The 18,765-nt window shown below is 36.8% G+C and overlaps 2 protein-coding genes across 2 annotated transcripts in view; both read left to right on the forward strand.

Moving 5' to 3' along the window:
• LOC107739341 (von Willebrand factor D and EGF domain-containing protein-like) overlaps positions 1-6,101 on the forward strand; it is a 90,671-nt gene extending 84,570 nt beyond the window's left edge. Inside the window, exons 26-31 of the mRNA XM_016551438.1 lie at positions 1,112-1,207; positions 1,716-1,811; positions 3,187-3,282; positions 3,519-3,614; positions 5,758-5,855; positions 5,943-6,101. Of these exons, the coding sequence (XP_016406924.1) occupies positions 1,112-1,207; positions 1,716-1,811; positions 3,187-3,282; positions 3,519-3,614; positions 5,758-5,855; positions 5,943-5,963 (503 nt within the window). The 3' untranslated portion in view covers positions 5,964-6,101. The remainder of the gene's footprint in view (positions 1-1,111; positions 1,208-1,715; positions 1,812-3,186; positions 3,283-3,518; positions 3,615-5,757; positions 5,856-5,942) is intronic.
• A 10,141-nt stretch (positions 6,102-16,242) lies between these two features.
• Positions 16,243-18,255, forward strand: LOC107739350 (transcription factor 15). Its single transcript, XM_016551445.1, has 2 exons — positions 16,243-16,892; positions 17,163-18,255. The coding sequence occupies exons 1-2, from the start codon at positions 16,347-16,349 to the stop codon at positions 17,193-17,195; spliced, it is 579 nt and encodes a 192-aa protein (XP_016406931.1). The 5' UTR covers positions 16,243-16,346; the 3' UTR covers positions 17,196-18,255.
• Positions 18,256-18,765: the final 510 nt, after the last annotated feature.

Below are 18,765 nucleotides of genomic sequence, written 5' to 3' on the forward strand. Positions count from 1 at the left end.
GACCTGGGGCCCGTTCTTCGTACGTCGCTAACTCCGTTAGCTGGATTTGATTGTTGACGATTTGGCATGATCTTGGATTGTTTGGTTCTTCGAAGCTCATCCCGGAGTTGCTGTCACAGCAACAGGTCGGTAAGCTTAAACCTGTTCGGGAGCAGGCTTATTTCATGTAAACAGGATTAGATTGCACCTTTTTTAAGCAGAATTGATACTTAAAATCTGTCCCAGCCACCGTTACTTTATTACAAGAGTACCCTACTAATCCAGGGACAATCATTTAAAATAATAATCATTTAAAAAGTCATTTAAAGATAATTATAATAATGTTGTGTAGTCTTTAATATTATAGACACAGCCAGTTTTACTCACTGAAAGATGTATTCGTCATAAAATTATTACTTCATAATTGTATTCGAGTCTTACACACATGCTATACAGATATTGTAGAGTCGTGCATTAATTTGAGTGATGACAGCTATTATGGGAGTGGCTTGATGGAGTGCAGGAGATGCAGATGACTTGATCTTGACCCTTAAGAAACTTTAATTAATGCAGTCACATAACAAATCTGTTCAAATATAAAATTAAATGAATTGCTAATTACTACATTGAAATAAAAATGTAAAGCCTGTACAAATATTAGAAATCGTGAATATAAATAATTGAGAATCATGTAAAAAAAAATTAAAATAAAATAAAAACAGTGCACATTTCATTTATCTATTATAACATTTATGTAGTTTTGTTCGCTTGGCTGTTTCCTTATAAAAGTCCAAAAATGTGTCAAGTTTTTCGTTTGGATGTGACATTTCATCTCGAATGTAATAAGCGACGTATGAAGAACGGGCCCCAGAACTGGCTGTTATATAAACATCATTGTGGCACAGCATGTACAATTTCAATTTATGAATTTCAAAAGGTTTTGAAAAGAGCTTGACAGATTTCTTTGAAAATCATTAGTAGGCCAGTTTTACTCTCTCTGAAGAGTACATCATTATTTTTTAACAGCTGAGCTGTGATTTTGACCTCACAAACACCCAACAGTGAGGTTTGACCCCAAAACAACCACCTACGTTTCATGCATCTTATATTTAATGTGTGTATCTGTCTCCAGCTCTGTGTAACCCTGTGTGTCTCAACGGCGGAACCTGCGTTCGCTCGAACTCCTGCACCTGCCAGCCTGGTTTCTACGGGACTCAGTGTCAAAACGGTATAACAGCCTTTCTTTTTGAATCAATGTTCCTGATGCATGGCCTTGTTTTTTGAGAGCTTACAGAGGCTGGATATCAATTTCTTAAGAGCGTGGGGTGAAGCATTTCTACTGCACTTTAAAACGATAAAATGGACCAGCCCTAAAAACCATTTGGATTCTATTGAAGTCTCGCGCTCATGTCGTAGCCCCAGATTCAGGGCGTATGATGTGTACATATCGATTCCTCTGCAGCAGCTTCATGTGGTGAGGAATGATTCGCATAATGGCTTGCAACAGCCACTTGGTAAAGATGTTTTTGATGATGGGGAATGACTCTAATGTCTGGGTTGCTTCAAGTTTTGTGAAATGTAGCAGCTTTTAGAGTGTGTTTTCCCAGTCATGTCAGATTTGCTGTTGGCTATTTCACCTTACGGCTGTTTGATGTGTCCGTCATCAGTTCAGAGAACACTGGTGTGATTTTCATTCATCAAATGCAGGACATTTTATGCACTTCTCTTTCTTTCAGCCGTGTGCAGTCCACCCTGCAAGAACGGAGGTCACTGTATACGAAACAATATCTGCTCATGTGTGGAGGGATATTCTGGGCCGCGCTGTGAGAAAAGTAAGTGTTGTCTTTCTGACAGGTTCCTGGAGGACTTCTATCCAACCTGAGCTTGATAGGAACAGGTTTTGGTAAAGCTCCAATCATAAACTTATAATTTTGTACCTCTATGCCCCCTTTGAAACACATGGCATGATGGGATTTAAGTCACAGCATACGGAAGGAAAGCATAGAGTTGTTTTGTTGATCGAAATGACAGAAAATGGCGCTCTGGGAGCCAAGATCAGACGTTAGTTGAAGAGTTACATATGGCCTGTCTGATCGAGGAGGAAGAAAGATGAATCTGAGCAAAGATAGTGAGTTATTTCAGTGTGAGGATTATGAGACATATGGGATCAGGACTGGATGAATTAATGTGGATGGCAAGTCTTGTTATATGAATATTCCAATTAAAATAACATTTAAGAATGTAATGTCTTTATGTTTAGGTCAAGTGTAAAAAAAAATATTTTTTTCCAAACACACTTCACACCGCAGAGAGTAAACGGCTTACTGATTTTTTTTTTTTTTTAAATACAGTGTTAATGAACAAAACGCTAATGCTAATAATAATAATAATAATAATGCAATATTAAGATATTCAATAATACAAAATAATATTTTAAATAGATACAATTCATAATGTTGTACAATAAAACATTGTTTAAAAAGTATTATTTGTAATAATATCAATAATGTCATATTTATTATATAATGAAAAAGAACATTTAAAAGAAAACATTTATAAATTAAAATTTGTGAGTAAAACATTCAATAAAATGCAAGTATTTATAATAATAATAATAATAATAATAATAATGTAATTTGTTATTAATGAAAGAACATTTTCAATAAAAAATCATAACTTATGAATAATAAAACATTTATTAAATTAAGTATTTATACTAATAATAAATATTTGATATAAAATAATGAAAAATAAAATTTTAAATATGAAAAGTAACTATTTAAATTATATAAAAAATCATAACTTATGAATAATAAAACATTTATTAAATTAAGTATTTATACTAATAATAAATATTTGATATTAAATAATGAAAAATACAATTTTAAATACGAAAGGTAACTTTATTTAAATTATATTTAAAAATATTATTTATAATAATAATAATCATAAAAAAGAAATAAAATCTGAAAAGTCCATAACTTTATTCTTATTATTAAATATTTTAGCAATTTTTTTCTTACTTGAATGATCAGTTCGTGGTGTCAAAGTTGTAATCAGTATTTCAGCCACATCTTGACCAATCAAACTCTAAAATCCATGTAAATTGCTTTGTCTGTCTACAAAAAAATAAAAAATAAAAATAAACGTTATTTTACCCTATTGGTCCAAGTAAATCCAAAGCTTTACCTTTCCATTTCTCCACAGGTGTGTGTGAGCCAGTGTGTATGAACGGAGGACGATGCGTTGGACCAGATGTGTGCGACTGTGCATCAGGCTGGAGGGGAAAGAGATGTGATAAACGTGAGTACCAAACCTCATCCTGACAAAGACCTCGAAGTGACCTCCTTACCTCATGTTAGCATTCTGAGAGAAGTGTCTTTAAACATAAATCTCACAGTTCTTATGTAATAATTAACAGAAACTATAACAATTCTACTTATATAATATAAAAATCACACTTTTGATAATGTGTTCCAGTGGTTTGAGCCTTGTTTGTCTGTTTGATGTAGTTGCTCTCTCTGTTTCTGTTCCTCCAGCTGTGTGTCTGCAGAAGTGTTTAAACGGAGGTGAATGTGTGGGGCCGAATACCTGCCACTGCCGTCCCGGCTGGAAGGGAACTCTCTGCCAAATCCGTAAGTGATTCCCATCCGAGTAACAGAAATGCAATCCTTTCACCACAATCACTGCGGTGAGACTCCAAAGACATGCACTTCACTCGCTCTCGTTCTCCGTAAAAGAATCTAAATTGCATCTCCTCTGTTCCTCTGCGGTTGTTGGCGATACGTTTTGGTGATTAACAGCACAGATTGTCTGTGTTTGGCAGGGGAGCAGGAATTCACGTTTACTGCTGGAAGTAAACGTGAATGCTAATGTCCTCACAAGGGGAGTGGATCGGGATCAGTTTAAAATGCCTTTGCCTTGAGCTTGACCTGTGTAGGAATGGTTCATTCAAAATTAAACTTTAGATCTAATGGTGACATATTTGAATGAGATTTGAGAGCTACGATGGATTTTTAAACTTGACTTGGATTTTGGGTCTTTTCATGACATACATTTTTAATATGGCATATAGGTTGTATGGACCAATTTATGATACCATATATGTGACCCTGGACCACAAAACCAGTCATAAGGGTCAATTTTTTCGAAATTGAGATTTGTACATCATCTGAACGCTGAATAAATAAGCTTTCCATTGATGTATGGTTTGTTAGGATAGGACAATATTTGGCTGAGATACAACTATTTGAAAATCTGGAATCTGAGGGTGCAAAAAATCAAAATATTGAGAAAATCGCCTTTAAAGTTGTCCATATGAAGTTCTTAGCAATGCATATTACTAATCAAAAATTATGTTTTAATATATTTACAGTAGGACATTTACAAAATATATTTTTGGAACATGATCTTTACTTAATATCTAATGATTTTTGGCATAAAAGAAAAATCAATAATTTTGACCCATACAATGTATTTTGGGCTATTGCTACAAATATACCCCAGTGACTTAAGACTGGTTTTGTGCTCCAGGGTCACATATGGTTTTTTGTCTGTTTGGAGCTTGACAGCATTTGTACTCGATTCACTTTCATATAGAAAAGAGCAACCAGGACATTCTTCAAAATTTCTTTTTTCAATCTTTAAGCTATTTTATAATTATTTATTAATCACACAAACACAGACACACATACATATATACATATTATATACAGTGTTGGGCAGTAACGCATTACTGTAATTTGATTATTTTTTTAGTAACGGAGTTTAACGCGCTATAATTTTCAAAATAGTAATTACAGTATAGTTACGAGCCGAAGTCTCTATACGTTACTGCCGCGTTACATTGCTGACAGAATGCAGTGTTTTATAATCTAGAGATTGTAAAAAGGATGTAGCACACGCACTGTCGAGTCCAGTGCCAGTGGATTAGAGACCTGCTCCCGCGAGACCCGACGCAACAGAGAAGGGGACAAGATGGGCGCGTGACAAGATGGGCGAGTGCTGGTGCGGCGGGTAGACACTCGTGTGTGTGCGGGATGCGGGAGAATAAAATGATTCGCGGGACTCCCGCAAATCCAGTGCCAATTAGAGCCCTGCTCCCGCGAGACCCGACGCAACAGAGAAGGGGACAAGATGGGCGCGTGACAAGATGGGCGAGTGCTGGTGCGGCGGGTAGACACTCGTGTGTGTGCGGGATGCGGGAGAATAAAATGTAATTAGTAATTTGATTACATTTTCAGAGTAACTTGCCCAACACTGATATTGAGATAGATATATATATAGATATATATATATAAAATGAAGAGTTCATTTGCAAAAACAGATAACTCCGTTTTAACAACTCTCAGTGATCATGCTTTTTCATTGTGCATTCCAATTAATCTCAATCAAATTGCACTAAAAAAAACAACTAACTAACACAAAACACAAAAACATGATAACATAATAAAAAACATGATTTTTGAAAATAAACAAAGTTATATGTTATCTGTTATCTGTTTTTGCAAATAAACTTCATATATATATACATATTTACATTTGATGAATTGTAAATGTTTATTTATTTTGCAATTTTATTTTATTTAGTTTTGATTAATTGTAGAATCAATATTATTTTTTGTTTGTTTGTTTGTTTTTCCAGTATCAATCGTTTTAATTTCTGCCATTACATTTGCATATTCCTTTGCATATCATGTTTTATATGTGTACTATGTTCTAAATCTATATCTAAAATATAACATGACAAACCATTAATAATGCCATGATTTCTCACAGCAATCTGTGAACAGAGGTGTTTGTACGGCAGCCGATGTGTCCGACCCAATGTGTGCGCTTGCAGAAGTGGCTACGTGGGAACTCTTTGCTCTAAGAAGGTAAAAATTAATTAATTAATTAATTAAATCAAAAAAATAAATTAGATAGTTAGTATTAACTTTTTTTTTTCTTTTTTTTTTTTACAGCTTCCCGTCCAGACAGGATGAGGAAATTACATCATCAGGTGTCATTGATGCACTGAGGACACTGGGCCCATATTTTAACCTGACAGGGTTACACTGTAAATATCACATCTGAAGATATTAATTTATGTATAAGGTATAATATGCTGTTTTTTTTCACGCTCTTCAATCGTTACTATATTTGTGAAAATGATTCCGAACAAAATAAATGTGTATTTTACATTTTTTTTGGTTCTTTTTGCTTAATTCTAACATCCACTCACATTATCTCCAGAAGATCTAAATATTTTTGCAATTCATTTAGGGATGCACGGTAGTGGCAAAAATCACACACTTCACCTCTAAATGACCTCTGATTCCTTAGGCCAGATTTTATTTGTAACTCACTGTAGTTTAAAGTCAAGTTTGACAGAAAAACAATCTCTCTTGGTATTCAAGCCAAGGCACAGACAATTTAGCATCCTTTGCCATTCTTCCTCCAACGACGTGGCCTGAAACCCAGCTGCACTCTGTTTCTCTGAGGACGTCCCCTTTAATGTGACTGGAATGTTAAAAAAAAAAACACGTAAACATGCTGTTTGTGTCACGCCTGGCGGAGCGTGCAGTGGCTGCAGTTTTACCGCAGATCGCTTGGCAAATATAAACAGACACCTCGGTGACAACACAAACAAGCATCTGAACTAATTAACGGCCATTGATGGCGGCCATTAATGAGTCAGCCACAGATAGTTCCTCTCATGCATAGCTAATAATCCAGCTGTTCGCATACGATTACCTGTGGTGCGCAAAAATAAAGAGAAAAGGACGGTAAACATTTAAGAGCTCGCAGAGGACAATAAACTGTTCATCACTAGTTTGAAAGGGTTATGAGGAGGCCAATTAGTGTTTGATTTATTGATTATGAATAATTATGAAATACACACACACACGGTTCTGGAAAAACTGGAGGGTTTTTTTGCAAGATGTTTATTCTGCAAGAAAACATTAAATTGCTTCTTGACTTTCTATTAAGCAAAAAAAAAAAAAAAATTATCCTAAAAAAAAAAAAAAGTATCACTGTTTCCACAAACAAAAAAATTTAAACACCAAAACTGTTTTCAAACTGATAATAATAAATGTTTCTTGAGCAGCAAATCAGCATTTTAGAATGATTTCTGAATCATTCTGAATTCTGACTGGAGTAATGATGCTGAAAATTCAGCTTTGCATCACAGGAATAAATTACATATTCAAATAGAAAACAGTGATTTTACATTTTAATAATACTCCATAATATTACCATCTGACCTCAAAACAATCTTACAATCCCCAAACTTTTGAACCTTGTGGACCACTTTAATGGCACTTTTGCATCCTTTTAGCCTCCATCCCCATTCATTGTAATTGCCTGGAAAATAGTGATCGTTATTATAGACTTTAGTCAATGTAGCATCATCATTTCCGACAGGAATAGAACGAGACTGTGAGGGATAGAAATACAATGTGTTCAGCGGATATGGTTGTTTAACATCTTACCGATTTTAGTAAGCTGATTAAACATATCTTTCCGAAAAAAGAAGAAGAAAAAAAAAACTTTCAGTAGATAAAAACTCCACAAAACAGTTTTGAAAGTTGCGAGTTGTGAAAATTGATACATAATACATTTATGCAGCACACAACATTGCAAAAACTATAAGTCTATCCCTCACAGCCTCGTTATCATCCGTATAAAATTCAATGTCATCTAACCTGATTTTCTGTGAACGTGAGACAGTTAACTTAACTATAAAACAACATTTAACTAAACAGTAAAACAATCTACGCTACAAGTGGTTTTGTGGTTATGATCATAACTTAAAATAATGACGCCAAATTAAATACCAGCTTGCAATATCAATCACCTAAACGAACTGTTTTTGTACAGCTAAAATAACTGAAAGGCAATGACACCGGAAGTGTCGCACATTCACCATACAAAATGGCCTTCGCGTGCCGCTCTTACGTTTAAAATAAATCACGCTCACCTTTAAATTAAGGTGGATTAGGAGGAGTAAATGATGAAAGAATTGTAAGTGAACTGCCTCTTTTAAGGTCTGCCCGTCGTCATGCAGGGCTTTCGACTTTTCTGAAGTATTACGGAAAGTCATACGGGATTTTCAGATAACTCTTCAATTAAAGACATCAAGAATCCTGCGAGGTAAGATCATTCAACAAGTTCACAACTAAGCGCCTTATCAATGTGTGTGTGGCTGAGAGAGTGTGTGTGTTTTCACGGAGAGGCGTAGCTTCCTGTCTCGTACCTCCCGCTAAGATGGTATGACAAAGAATTTCATCATCTCACTGTCAGGCGCAGGTTGTAGATTACCGCCGCAGGTGGTGTGAACTTCCACAGACTGGGAATAGGAACACGAGGATTATGGGGGGGAAAAAAACGGCAACCTGGATTTTAATCGTAATACTTTAGAATTCATCAAGGTCAGTCGATTACTGACAAACGGCCCCGGCAGTAAAATATTCATTTGAGCGGGCGCCAAAGAAACAAGCAACATATGCACAAAGTCTGTCAAAGTCTTTTCAATTCAATTCTTTTTTGTCTCACATAGCCTACATAAATATCAACACAGATGGAAACGCTGGCAGAGTTGTAGGCTTTTATTAGGCTAGTGTACACACACACATATAAATTATGTTGATTATATTATACCCATACAAGTTTTACATTGTAAGCATGCACTGCAAAATAAAATAAATACATTTAAAAAATGAAAAAAAATTGTTAGAATTTCTGCTTGAAATTTAGTTTATATAATGAAATATTATAATACTATTAATAATAATAATAAATTTTCATTCATAATTTATTTTTTATTTCATTTATTTACTTATTTATTGATAACATTAATGAATTTTTAGGATAATATTTGCTTACTATTCATGAAAATGTTTCAGTGGAGGGGAAAAAATAAATATTGTCATCATTTACTCTTGTTCCAAATCTGTTTCTTCTTTTCTTTTCTTTTTTCTTTTTCTTTTTGAACACAAAAGATGATATTTTGAAGAATATTGGTAACCCCATAGTTGCTGGTAGGTATTGACCTCAATAGTATTTTTTCCTCATATATGGAAGTCAGTGGCTACCAGCAACTGTTTGGTTACCAAGAATACCAACATTCTTCAAAATATCTTCTTTTGTGTTCAGCAGAAGAAAGAAACTCATACAGGTTTGGAAAAACTTGAGGGTGAGTAAGTGATGACAGAATTTTCATTTTCGGGTGAACTATCCCTTTAATGGTCCTAAAAACAGCCTTCCTTCTATTGGTGTATAATAGAATTAGTTTTTTCTTTTGATTTTGAAGTGGACTCCATTTCTCCATAAGCTAAAAAAAACGTTTTATGAAGTCTTGACCTAATTAATGAAAAACATTTTTTTTTTTTTTTTTTATTAAAGGGGTCATATGATGCGATTTCATTTTTTCCTTTTTTCAGACCGATGAGTTTTGTAAAAATCGACGCGTTTCAGAAGGCGGGGCATATAGGAGAAACAATAATGTACAGTATGTGGAAAATAATGTGTTTTTTTTACTTTAAACCGCATAAACACATTTCATTACACCAAATACACAAAATAATGTTCTTTTTAGCAGCATCATATGACCCCTTTAATATTCAACAGATTGCTGACAGTCTGTCCTTTAGATCTTGGAAATGTCTCATTATAACGTGACCTTGAGAAAGGAATTTATAGTTATAAAGTCTTAAATGTTTTAAATATTGTTTGTGTGTGCATCTTATTTGTGATTAATCAGTCATGTGCATGAATCATGCACATAATTATAATATCAGTGCAGATATGCTACTGTGTTTTTCTGGTTTATGCTTATTAAATAATAAAAATAAAAAAATAGTGTAGTTATAATCTAATGTAATATATTTGTATTATATGCATTTATTAATTATTGAACACTAGTGTCTTTTATGATACTGCAGCTGCAGCCATTTATAAATAGAAATATAATATGAGAGGCTGTACATTACAGTCATGTAATGTCAAAGCAGTTAGTTAATAAGCTTCACTCTGTATCATAATGCACTACCTCTCATGATTGCTTTAACAATCATGTCTCAAGGTCTCTTTAAACATATGGGGCCACAAAGGAAGATTAAGCCGTATATTTGCATTCTTACCTCCGTCAGTGTTGTTATTTAGCACGTTGAGATGTGTTAACTATGCTGAGGAGGATGCTGACCGCTTTCTAACATCTTTTTGTCAAGCTGTGATTCTCACTCCATGTGTTATAATTAAACCTGTTGGGGATTGTCCAGTAAATGCTAGATACTCGCTCTAATCACATCTAGAGGTCATACTGAAAGATGACGAGCTTAATTTGATCTATTATTTGAACTTGATACGAGTCATGAGGCGAGATATTTTACTGATCAGCAACGCATTTTTCTATAGTCAGTTAGCAGCTTATATTCAAAGCAGTTAGGCTGCAGAGGAAGGTTGGAAGAACAAGAAAATGGTGAGAAACACAATCCGCTTTAAGTTTTTCCTCATCCAGCTCTTTAAGACATGTTCCTTTGTCAATAAATATGTTAGCTTGGATTGCAGATTAGCACAAGCTTTAAATTAAACAAGTTAGTGTAGGTTGTTTTCCTCAAAGATGCTTTGAATAATAATTTTTAAAAAAGTGTTTGCTAAATGAATAAATATAAATGTTGTAAATTAGCTTATCTGAACGAGCTAAATTAGTTACCTGACCATGTATTTATCTATTTGAAGTTATAAGTAGTTGTGTAGCCAGCGGTTAGCCACTCATTAGTGGAGAATAAACCCCTCAGAGTGATACAAGAGCAGTCTGCTTCATGCCAAGGTCCTGATCACCCTGTCTGGGTTTATTTAGCGTTAATGACCCGCTAACTACATTATTCCTGAATTAACAGTTCATTCAGGAAGATAAATGAAATCGCTTCTTAATGTCACTGTATGCTAGTCAGAGATCCCATTAAGAGGCTGTTCATGTAGCTACAAATGTATGTGGACAAATCTGCTAAAACTAAAATGCTGTAGTCCATGCTCGTAAGACCACCACACAGGAGATTAGAGAAGAAAAGGGAAAAGAAGAAAGGAGAGCAGTTTTCTGGCCATAGTTCAAATCTCTCAAGAATGATGACTCCGAGAAAACCATACATCCTAGAAACCCATCACCAGACAGAAGCCAGACTTTTTCACTCTCTTTTTTGTTTTTCTCCCTTGAGTTTGAGTAGCAAGAAGGTACATGGTGGACTGTGGTCCAAAACTGCAGTAGTATTTACTTTTTTTCCTTGTAGAGATCTTCTCTGGGAACTCTTTTCTTTGAGAGGTTTCTGTAGCCCTCGGAGCTCTCGGTCTCTGGGCTCCAATTAGTTGCTTTTAATGGTCAGCAAGGGCACTAGAGAGACCCTCATAAGGTTCTCCAGCCGAGCAGGAGAAATGAAAGCATGAAGTGTGTCTCTCATCTGGGCTGGAATGTCATACTTTTTTATTTTTACCTTATTATATGGTCTCCTACTCTGCCTCTTCCATTCCAGTATTGTGTTCCATTTAATGGGTTGTTCCTGTTATGCAGTTGCTTTTGATCTCTATACTTTGAGTGACAAACAAAATTACAACAACCACAAAACATCACAGAATTGATTAAATCCTTCTTTAATGATTCATCTATGTATGAGTTTAATTTATTTTATTTTGAGATCGTCATTTTTCATCAAAATGGCTCAATATTCTGCTGAAATGGCAGACTTTTCTCTGGTAACTTATGCTAGACATCTCCAATTATTTAGTCGGCTTAAATTATTTTTATAACTGACTTCATTCTTGCATTTAGGCAAATACCTCCCTCCAATCAAAAACTGATGGATAAAACAAATTCCTGCACTACTTTTTTTTTTTTTCACAATCCATTTTCAGATCTACATCACAATCTGTCATTACTTCCATTACTATTTTAAGGACCTGTTTTTTTTTTTTACTTTAATGGATTATACAAAAGCAGTGGTGGACAGTAACAAGGATCTGCACTTTACTGGAGTTTTATTTTGAGTAACTTTTACTTTACTACATTCCAAATACATTTCATAAAACATATCATTACTCCTTATTTTGAAATGAAGAAATCATCACGTGCTCCGAGATGCAAAAGTGGCATCTGATTCATGAATGAATTGATTATTTTCAATGAACCTGTGAATACTTCTAGATCACTCGTCAACGTAGTCCATAGAAACAACAAAATGTATCTTAAAGTCCCCATGAAATCAAAATTAAAGTTTTGTGGGTGTTAGTGATTATACAAAAGCAGTGGTGGACAGTAACAAGGATCTGTACTTTACTGGAGTTTTATTTTGAGTAACTTTTACTTTACTACATTCCAAATACATTTCATAAAACCTATCATTACTCCTTATTTTGAAATGAAGAAATCATCACGTGCTCAGAGATGCAAAAGTGGCATCTGATTCATGAATGAATTTATTATTTTCAATGAACCTGTGAATACTTCTAGATCACTCGTCAACGTAGTCCATAGAAACAACAAAATGTATCTTAAAGTCCCCATGAAATCAAAATTAAAGTTTTGTGGGTGTTAGTATCAATATGTTAGTCTTAAGGTTATCTATAAGGCAGTGTGCTCCAAAACAGTGACAAAATTTGCGTTTAGAAGATATAAGCAATTTTTTTGACGTCACATCGTATTTCCGCTTCTCATCAAACTTTCTGTCCAATCAAATGCTCTCTAGAATCCGAAGCGCCCACCCCCTACACTATAAAATAGACGCTGAAGCCGCGGCTGAAATCGGTCACTTGTCCACAGAATTAGTATTTTCTGTACAGTGAATGGCACGTAGTGCACTATATAGGGGACAGGGAACGATTCAAACAGTTTAAATATGCTTTCGATTGAGGAAAAAAAGAAGTCTGGTTTTGCGCTGTGTCACGCTAACCACCGCACCGCACACACACTCTGCTCCGGTCCAGAGACACGATAGCACGGAGCGGATCACATGCGCGAGTCGGCGCAGACCACAAAATGTATCGGAGCTATTTGAATTCTACACAGAATGCTATATTTTATAGCAATATGGATGAGATTGTGGCTGGCATACCCTGTCAAATGCGGCTTTACGGAGCTCAATGGCTCTGAACGGCTCTAGCCCAAGCTGTGATATAAACGAACGCTATTGGCTATTTTAAAAAGGGGCGGGGCTGCTTGATATGTCCCGCCCTGTCTTCCTGTTTCAGTTAAAATGACGTCAACACAGAGTAATGCCGAGTGTTTCTAAGCATTTCAGGGGACCTTTAACTCCATATAGTGGTTATTTTGATAAAAACCCAGGTATTTGGATCAGTAGGATTATATAAAATATATAATATAAAAATTTAATTATACAAGTAGCCTGTATAAAATTACAAAATAAACATTCATCAATCAGTACTTTTTACTTAAATAAAAAACTACTTTTGTACTTTCACTCAGGTAAAATAGAAAAGGAGTGTTCATACTTTTACTGAAGTAATACTTTATCATACGTATCTGTACTTTTTCTCAAGTAGCCTACTTGATTTGAGTACTTCGTCCACCAATGTACAAAAGGCTAACATGTTGGAGAAGGTTGTTGGGTTTTAGAAGCTTTTAGAAGTTAGCGTAGCACAATTACTTAGCCCAGCTAGTAAAAATGGCAACATACATTCAAACCAGAGTATTTACATCTTTAAAATTCACCCCCTTTGTTGAATTTAATATTAAATGTAATAGATTAAGACAATGTATGATGAGGACATAAAAATATACTGCATAACAAGATGCTAATGGTCTCTTTGTGCAATAGACAATGCAGCATCTCACAGACATGATTTGCAATTGCCCTTAGCACTTGGATTATGTTTTATGGCATGGTTTCAAAATAGATTAGTTACTTTTAAAGTGTGCGAATCTATGTGTAGGTGGACGGGGTGTCCTTTGTATGGCAACCTGTATTTAAGAGCAGTCCAAAACCTGAGAGAGAAAACTGCCAGAGACTGTACAGTTTTCGTTGGGGCTTTGAAAGCGTTCTAATTTGGGAATCTAATCATACTCTTTTCAACAGTGTTTTAAAACAGGTGCTTAAAAGGTGTGCACAGAGCTTTATAATCTTGCTCCACAGGAAATTAGGCCTTTAAAATGCTAATTGACACTCAACTTCGTTCAACTGGAACTGGATTGTAACCTGTCATATTGTCTATGTAAACTTGGAGCTGCAAAACCTTTCAATGAAAATATGAACTGTTTCATGCTCCGCTTGCTTCCACAAAGGCAGGTATCCAGGAAACCATTGCTATAAGCCAGCAACTTACCAGGAGATGCACCTGCAAATTTAAGTGCCAAGCAAACTCTCGGAGGATTATAATGACGTATCTTTGTTTTGCATCCCAGCAGGCACTCTTAAAGATTAGAGGCAATGCTGTCAGGATAAACAACAAACCCGTTGGAGCGTATGTTTGGGCCACCGGCAGCTCATTGTGGATGCAGCACATGTGCTAACATCCACGCATGAACTTCGGGAATGCCAGTAATTTATTGAGAGCTAAAGGGTTAAACAAATTAGTGAAGAGCTGTCATGTGAATTTTTAAGAATCATTAATTTGGACAAACTTACCAAATGGCTGAAAGGAAGTCAATAGCAATTTAGGTTTAAATAAAGCACTGACATGTTCCATACATCAAGATTTGATTGTTAATTAAATAATTTCCATACTGGAACCTCTAATATGGCAACGGTGCATTGAAACCTATTTTTGTTTTCATGCCTAATTAGTTCACTTATATTCTTGTCAATTCTTAGACTTTACTTGTGCTTCTTGCCTTAAAAAGCTGGAGCAACAATATCCAGTGGTGTGCTACTGACATCTAGTGGTGAATACTTAAAAATATGAGCCGAGTCTAAGTAAATCATAGAATCTGACTAAAGATAAAATTCATCAAGCAATTTTTTTATTTTTTTTTCACAACAGAGTGTAACTAAACTTAATAAATAAACCAAAAAGTTCAAAACCACTGCCTAAACTACCATACAAACAAAGCAGCAATGTAATACAGGTATGGTGAACACTATATTTTTACTGTCTCTAAAGATGGACCACAGTATGTGAATGTGACAAACAAGAACACACCTGGGCTGTTCAGTCAGACAGTGCATTAGAGAGAAACAGGTTGACTTACAAGAGAGCACTCTTATACAGTGCTGCTATTGTGAGCTAAATGCTAACATTAACTTAAGTTACTAGAGAAAAGACTTTCACTGGTTTGAATATCACTTACATGGTTCTTGTGGTGTTGGTGTGGATGTTAAAACTTCTGGCAAAGTAGCTTTCTTTTTAGAAAACATCAGAACACTAATGTTGAGTTACAAGCAAATGATTGCTGTTACCTAGAACAAATTGATTTTGACACCTTGATTTGAGTAAAACCTTTTCCAAGAACTCTCTTCACAGTTATTCCCATTGCTAGCATGTCAAACAGGTGTTCTGAATTACATTCTGTCAGATTTGAAACACTGCCCCCTGTGTGTAGTAAAATCACAACTGTTGGACCTGGAGTGACCCACAGCCCATGTGATACAAATTTTACAGGCAACGACAACAGTCTCTGTCTGTAAAATTTTCTGAGCTAAATTTAGCGCTGGGTCAAACGGAACAAGGTTGCTTAGCTATTGCATACAAATTATATAACATACAAAGAAATTTATGCAAACAATATCAGGGGACGAGGGATGAATGGACCAGAATGAAGGGACAAAAACAGAGGTGGGTCTTCTCAGAGAAGGTAGATCAGATCACCGTTCTGGCTTCCTGTTGACCTGCACAAGGTCACCCACAGGACCCGGTATCCAAATATTTCAGGCCAAAGGTGAAAAAAAAACACCAAAATCCCTATACGTGTGTTGGTGCGTGCACTTATTTATATATCTTCAAACGTCCTCCTTCTTTGGGGCATGACAGGTGGCCCCCCACAGTTCCACCTGTCCATCCTTTTCCACAGCCACATGGTGGCGGACAAATCCAGAAAGGGAACAGTCATTCAAGAAATGGCATGCTGAAGTGCCACGGGGCCACGGAACCCAAATATTTCAGGCCAAAGGTGAAAAAAAACCACCAAAATCCCTATACGTGTGTTGGTGCGTGCACTTATTTATATATCTTCAAACGTCCTCCTTCTTTGGGGGCATGACAGGTGGCCCCCCACAGCCCCACCCGTCCATCCTTTTCCACCGGGTGGCGGACAAATCCAGAAAGGGAACAGTCATTCAAGAAATGGCATGCTGAAGTGCCACGGGGCCACGGAAGATCTCTGGATACCGGATCAGACGCAGCTGCCCCCCGGCTGCTATTTTCACTCAGCTTAAAGCACCATGGGCAGCCAGCATCTACACCATGGACTACCGACAACAACCAGTCTGTCTCTGCACGCCATGAAGTCCACCACAGAGGAACACGAGCATCCTGCACACGATACCCTGAGCTTGCCTTCCGACCCTGATGAGCTCGACAGTGGCAGCGAAAGTTCGGAGAAATCCACCGGAGCGGGGAGCCCCATGCAGGTCCACAGGGAGGCGGGGAGACGCAGAGGGGGTCGTAGACTTGCAGGGGTGAGCAAACAACGTCAGGCAGCTAACGCTCGGGAGCGAGACCGCACACACAGCGTCAACACTGCCTTCACGGCTCTGCGTACCCTCATCCCCACGGAGCCGGCCGACAGGAAGTTGTCAAAAATTGAGACCCTGCGATTGGCATCAAGCTACATTTCACACTTGGCCAATGTACTTCTGCTAGGGGAGGACTGCAGGGATGGGCAACCGTGTCTGAAATATCACAACATCTTACAAAGCAACACCAACCTCAAAACTCCACCAGTCCGACCCATCTGTACCTTCTGCTTGAGTAACCAAAGGAAAATGGTGAGTCCTTGAAGGTGGTCAACTATCAACTGCCACCTGTTGATTCTGTGAAGGTTGGATTGCCAGAAATTGTGACATATTTGGTAATGTATTTGCATGCCAAAACTTCATATTACTTGCCAGAAGTGCCTTGCAACTACCTTTTCCTGAATTGTCCTCTTAAGTGTTCAACTGCAATAATGCATTCCTACGTATTTAGCATAGAATTGTAAACAGATTGTTGTGTGGGTGTGAATTCTAACACCTTTCAATTATCATGTACTTCTGCAGCTTAGAGACGGGGAAAAGCACACAACTGCGTGACAGCAGATGTTCTCCCAACTGACCGCTGCTACATACGAGCTCTCAACTTCTGAATGTTTACATGTAAAGAGACATTGCCTTGCAAAGAGACAAAACATTTTTTTTTTTATTATTGTTTAATCTCTGAGGACAGACAAAACGAGCAACATGAAAAGAGACGAATCTGCACTTTTTCTGCATGTGTGTCCACCTTATCAACTGTGTTTTGGTTAATGTAACCGGAGAATATGTGTAAAGTTGCACCTGGTGGGAGGCTATTTCAGTATCAGATATAGTAAGCTACACCATCCCTCGCCTTAAAAAACAGTCTTGCGTCTGCCTCCTGCACGTCACATGATGGCAATTGAAACTTTGCGGTTTGCAGTGGTCGCTGTCAGTACAACGGTGGGTAAAAATCTCATCCCCTCCCTCTTGTCTCCACATCTATGCCAGGACCACAATCCCAACATGGCTCTCAGGAGACTGTAAACAAGATTCTAACCTAAGCACGATAATTTGGGTTGGGCAAAGCATGCTAAATATTTATTAGAAAGTTCAAGTGGCACATGACTGAATGCTATAGGTGGAAGTATTTCATAATGAGAGCATAATCTTTCATGTCTCGGGAGCTGGTGTTGGTCAAGGTACATGATCCCTAACACGAGCCCTGGGTTATGACCCTGACCCCAATTGTTCTGTAGCCTTGTCTCAAATGCTACCCTAAATCCTTTTGGTCTTTCTTTGAGTCCACGCTTTGGTGAGATAATGTTGTGTAGACTGTTGAGTAGTAGTGCTCACCAGTGCAGGCTCAGGAAAAAAGGTACATTGAGGTCACACCGTAACAACAAAGGGCATGCTTTTGCTTCTTAATCATAAAATGCCAAATTGTATATTTCACTGAAATTGCATGAAGGAAGGCCATTTGAGCATAAGTGCAACTCACGAGCGCCTACGTCAAGGCAGAAGCTTGTTGCATTGCATGCATTTCAAGACTTGCTGTCGTCAATGTTAGAGTGCAGACTTGATGCATCAATTATGCAATCATTTTCCACAACTCTACAGTATGCAATTGTATCTCTTATATTATATTGACATACAATATATATACTATATTGATTCGTGATATATGTTTTTTTTTTGTCCACTGATTTGCACCAAATGGAAGCAAAAATATGTACAAGACAGTGGTCTTCTGAGAAATTAGTAGCTGGAAGTTTCATCTGGGAATTTCACTGGCTATTGCTAATTGCAGCTCTCTTGCATTTTAAAGTGCGCATGACTTAAAGGCCAATTTGGTTTCAGAAAGTGTTCCAGAATGTGTCCCACAAGTTGGCACGTTTTAAGTTGACAAAGGTCAAGGGGAAATATCAGCAAGCTTCTGTCTTGTAGCGTGCGCTAAGCTCAAGTACACCACTGAAACATCAACTGCTGAACCTTTTGTTATATTGTTTACATTAATAGGAATGACAATTTTGAGCCTAACATTTACTGATTACAATTTATTTTCAGATACCTCATCTTTGACGTGAACGCTTAAAGGTAGCATTATTTCTGTGAAAGCATCAAGATGTCGATGTCGACCAACCAGTCG

This window comes from Sinocyclocheilus rhinocerous, unplaced genomic scaffold (assembly GCF_001515625.1).
Source record: "Sinocyclocheilus rhinocerous isolate Xijiao unplaced genomic scaffold, SAMN03320098_v1.1 scaffold945, whole genome shotgun sequence".
Lineage (NCBI taxonomy): Eukaryota > Metazoa > Chordata > Actinopteri > Cypriniformes > Cyprinidae > Sinocyclocheilus > Sinocyclocheilus rhinocerous.

Coding starts and splice junctions, on each gene's coding strand:
- LOC107739350 (XM_016551445.1), top strand. CDS start 16,347: ATGGGCAGCCAGCATCTACACCATGGACTACCGACAACAACCAGTCTG. Junction 16,893..17,162: donor TGAGTAACCAAAGGAAAATG/GTGAGTCCTTGA, acceptor GTACTTCTGCAG/CTTAGAGACGGGGAAAAGCA.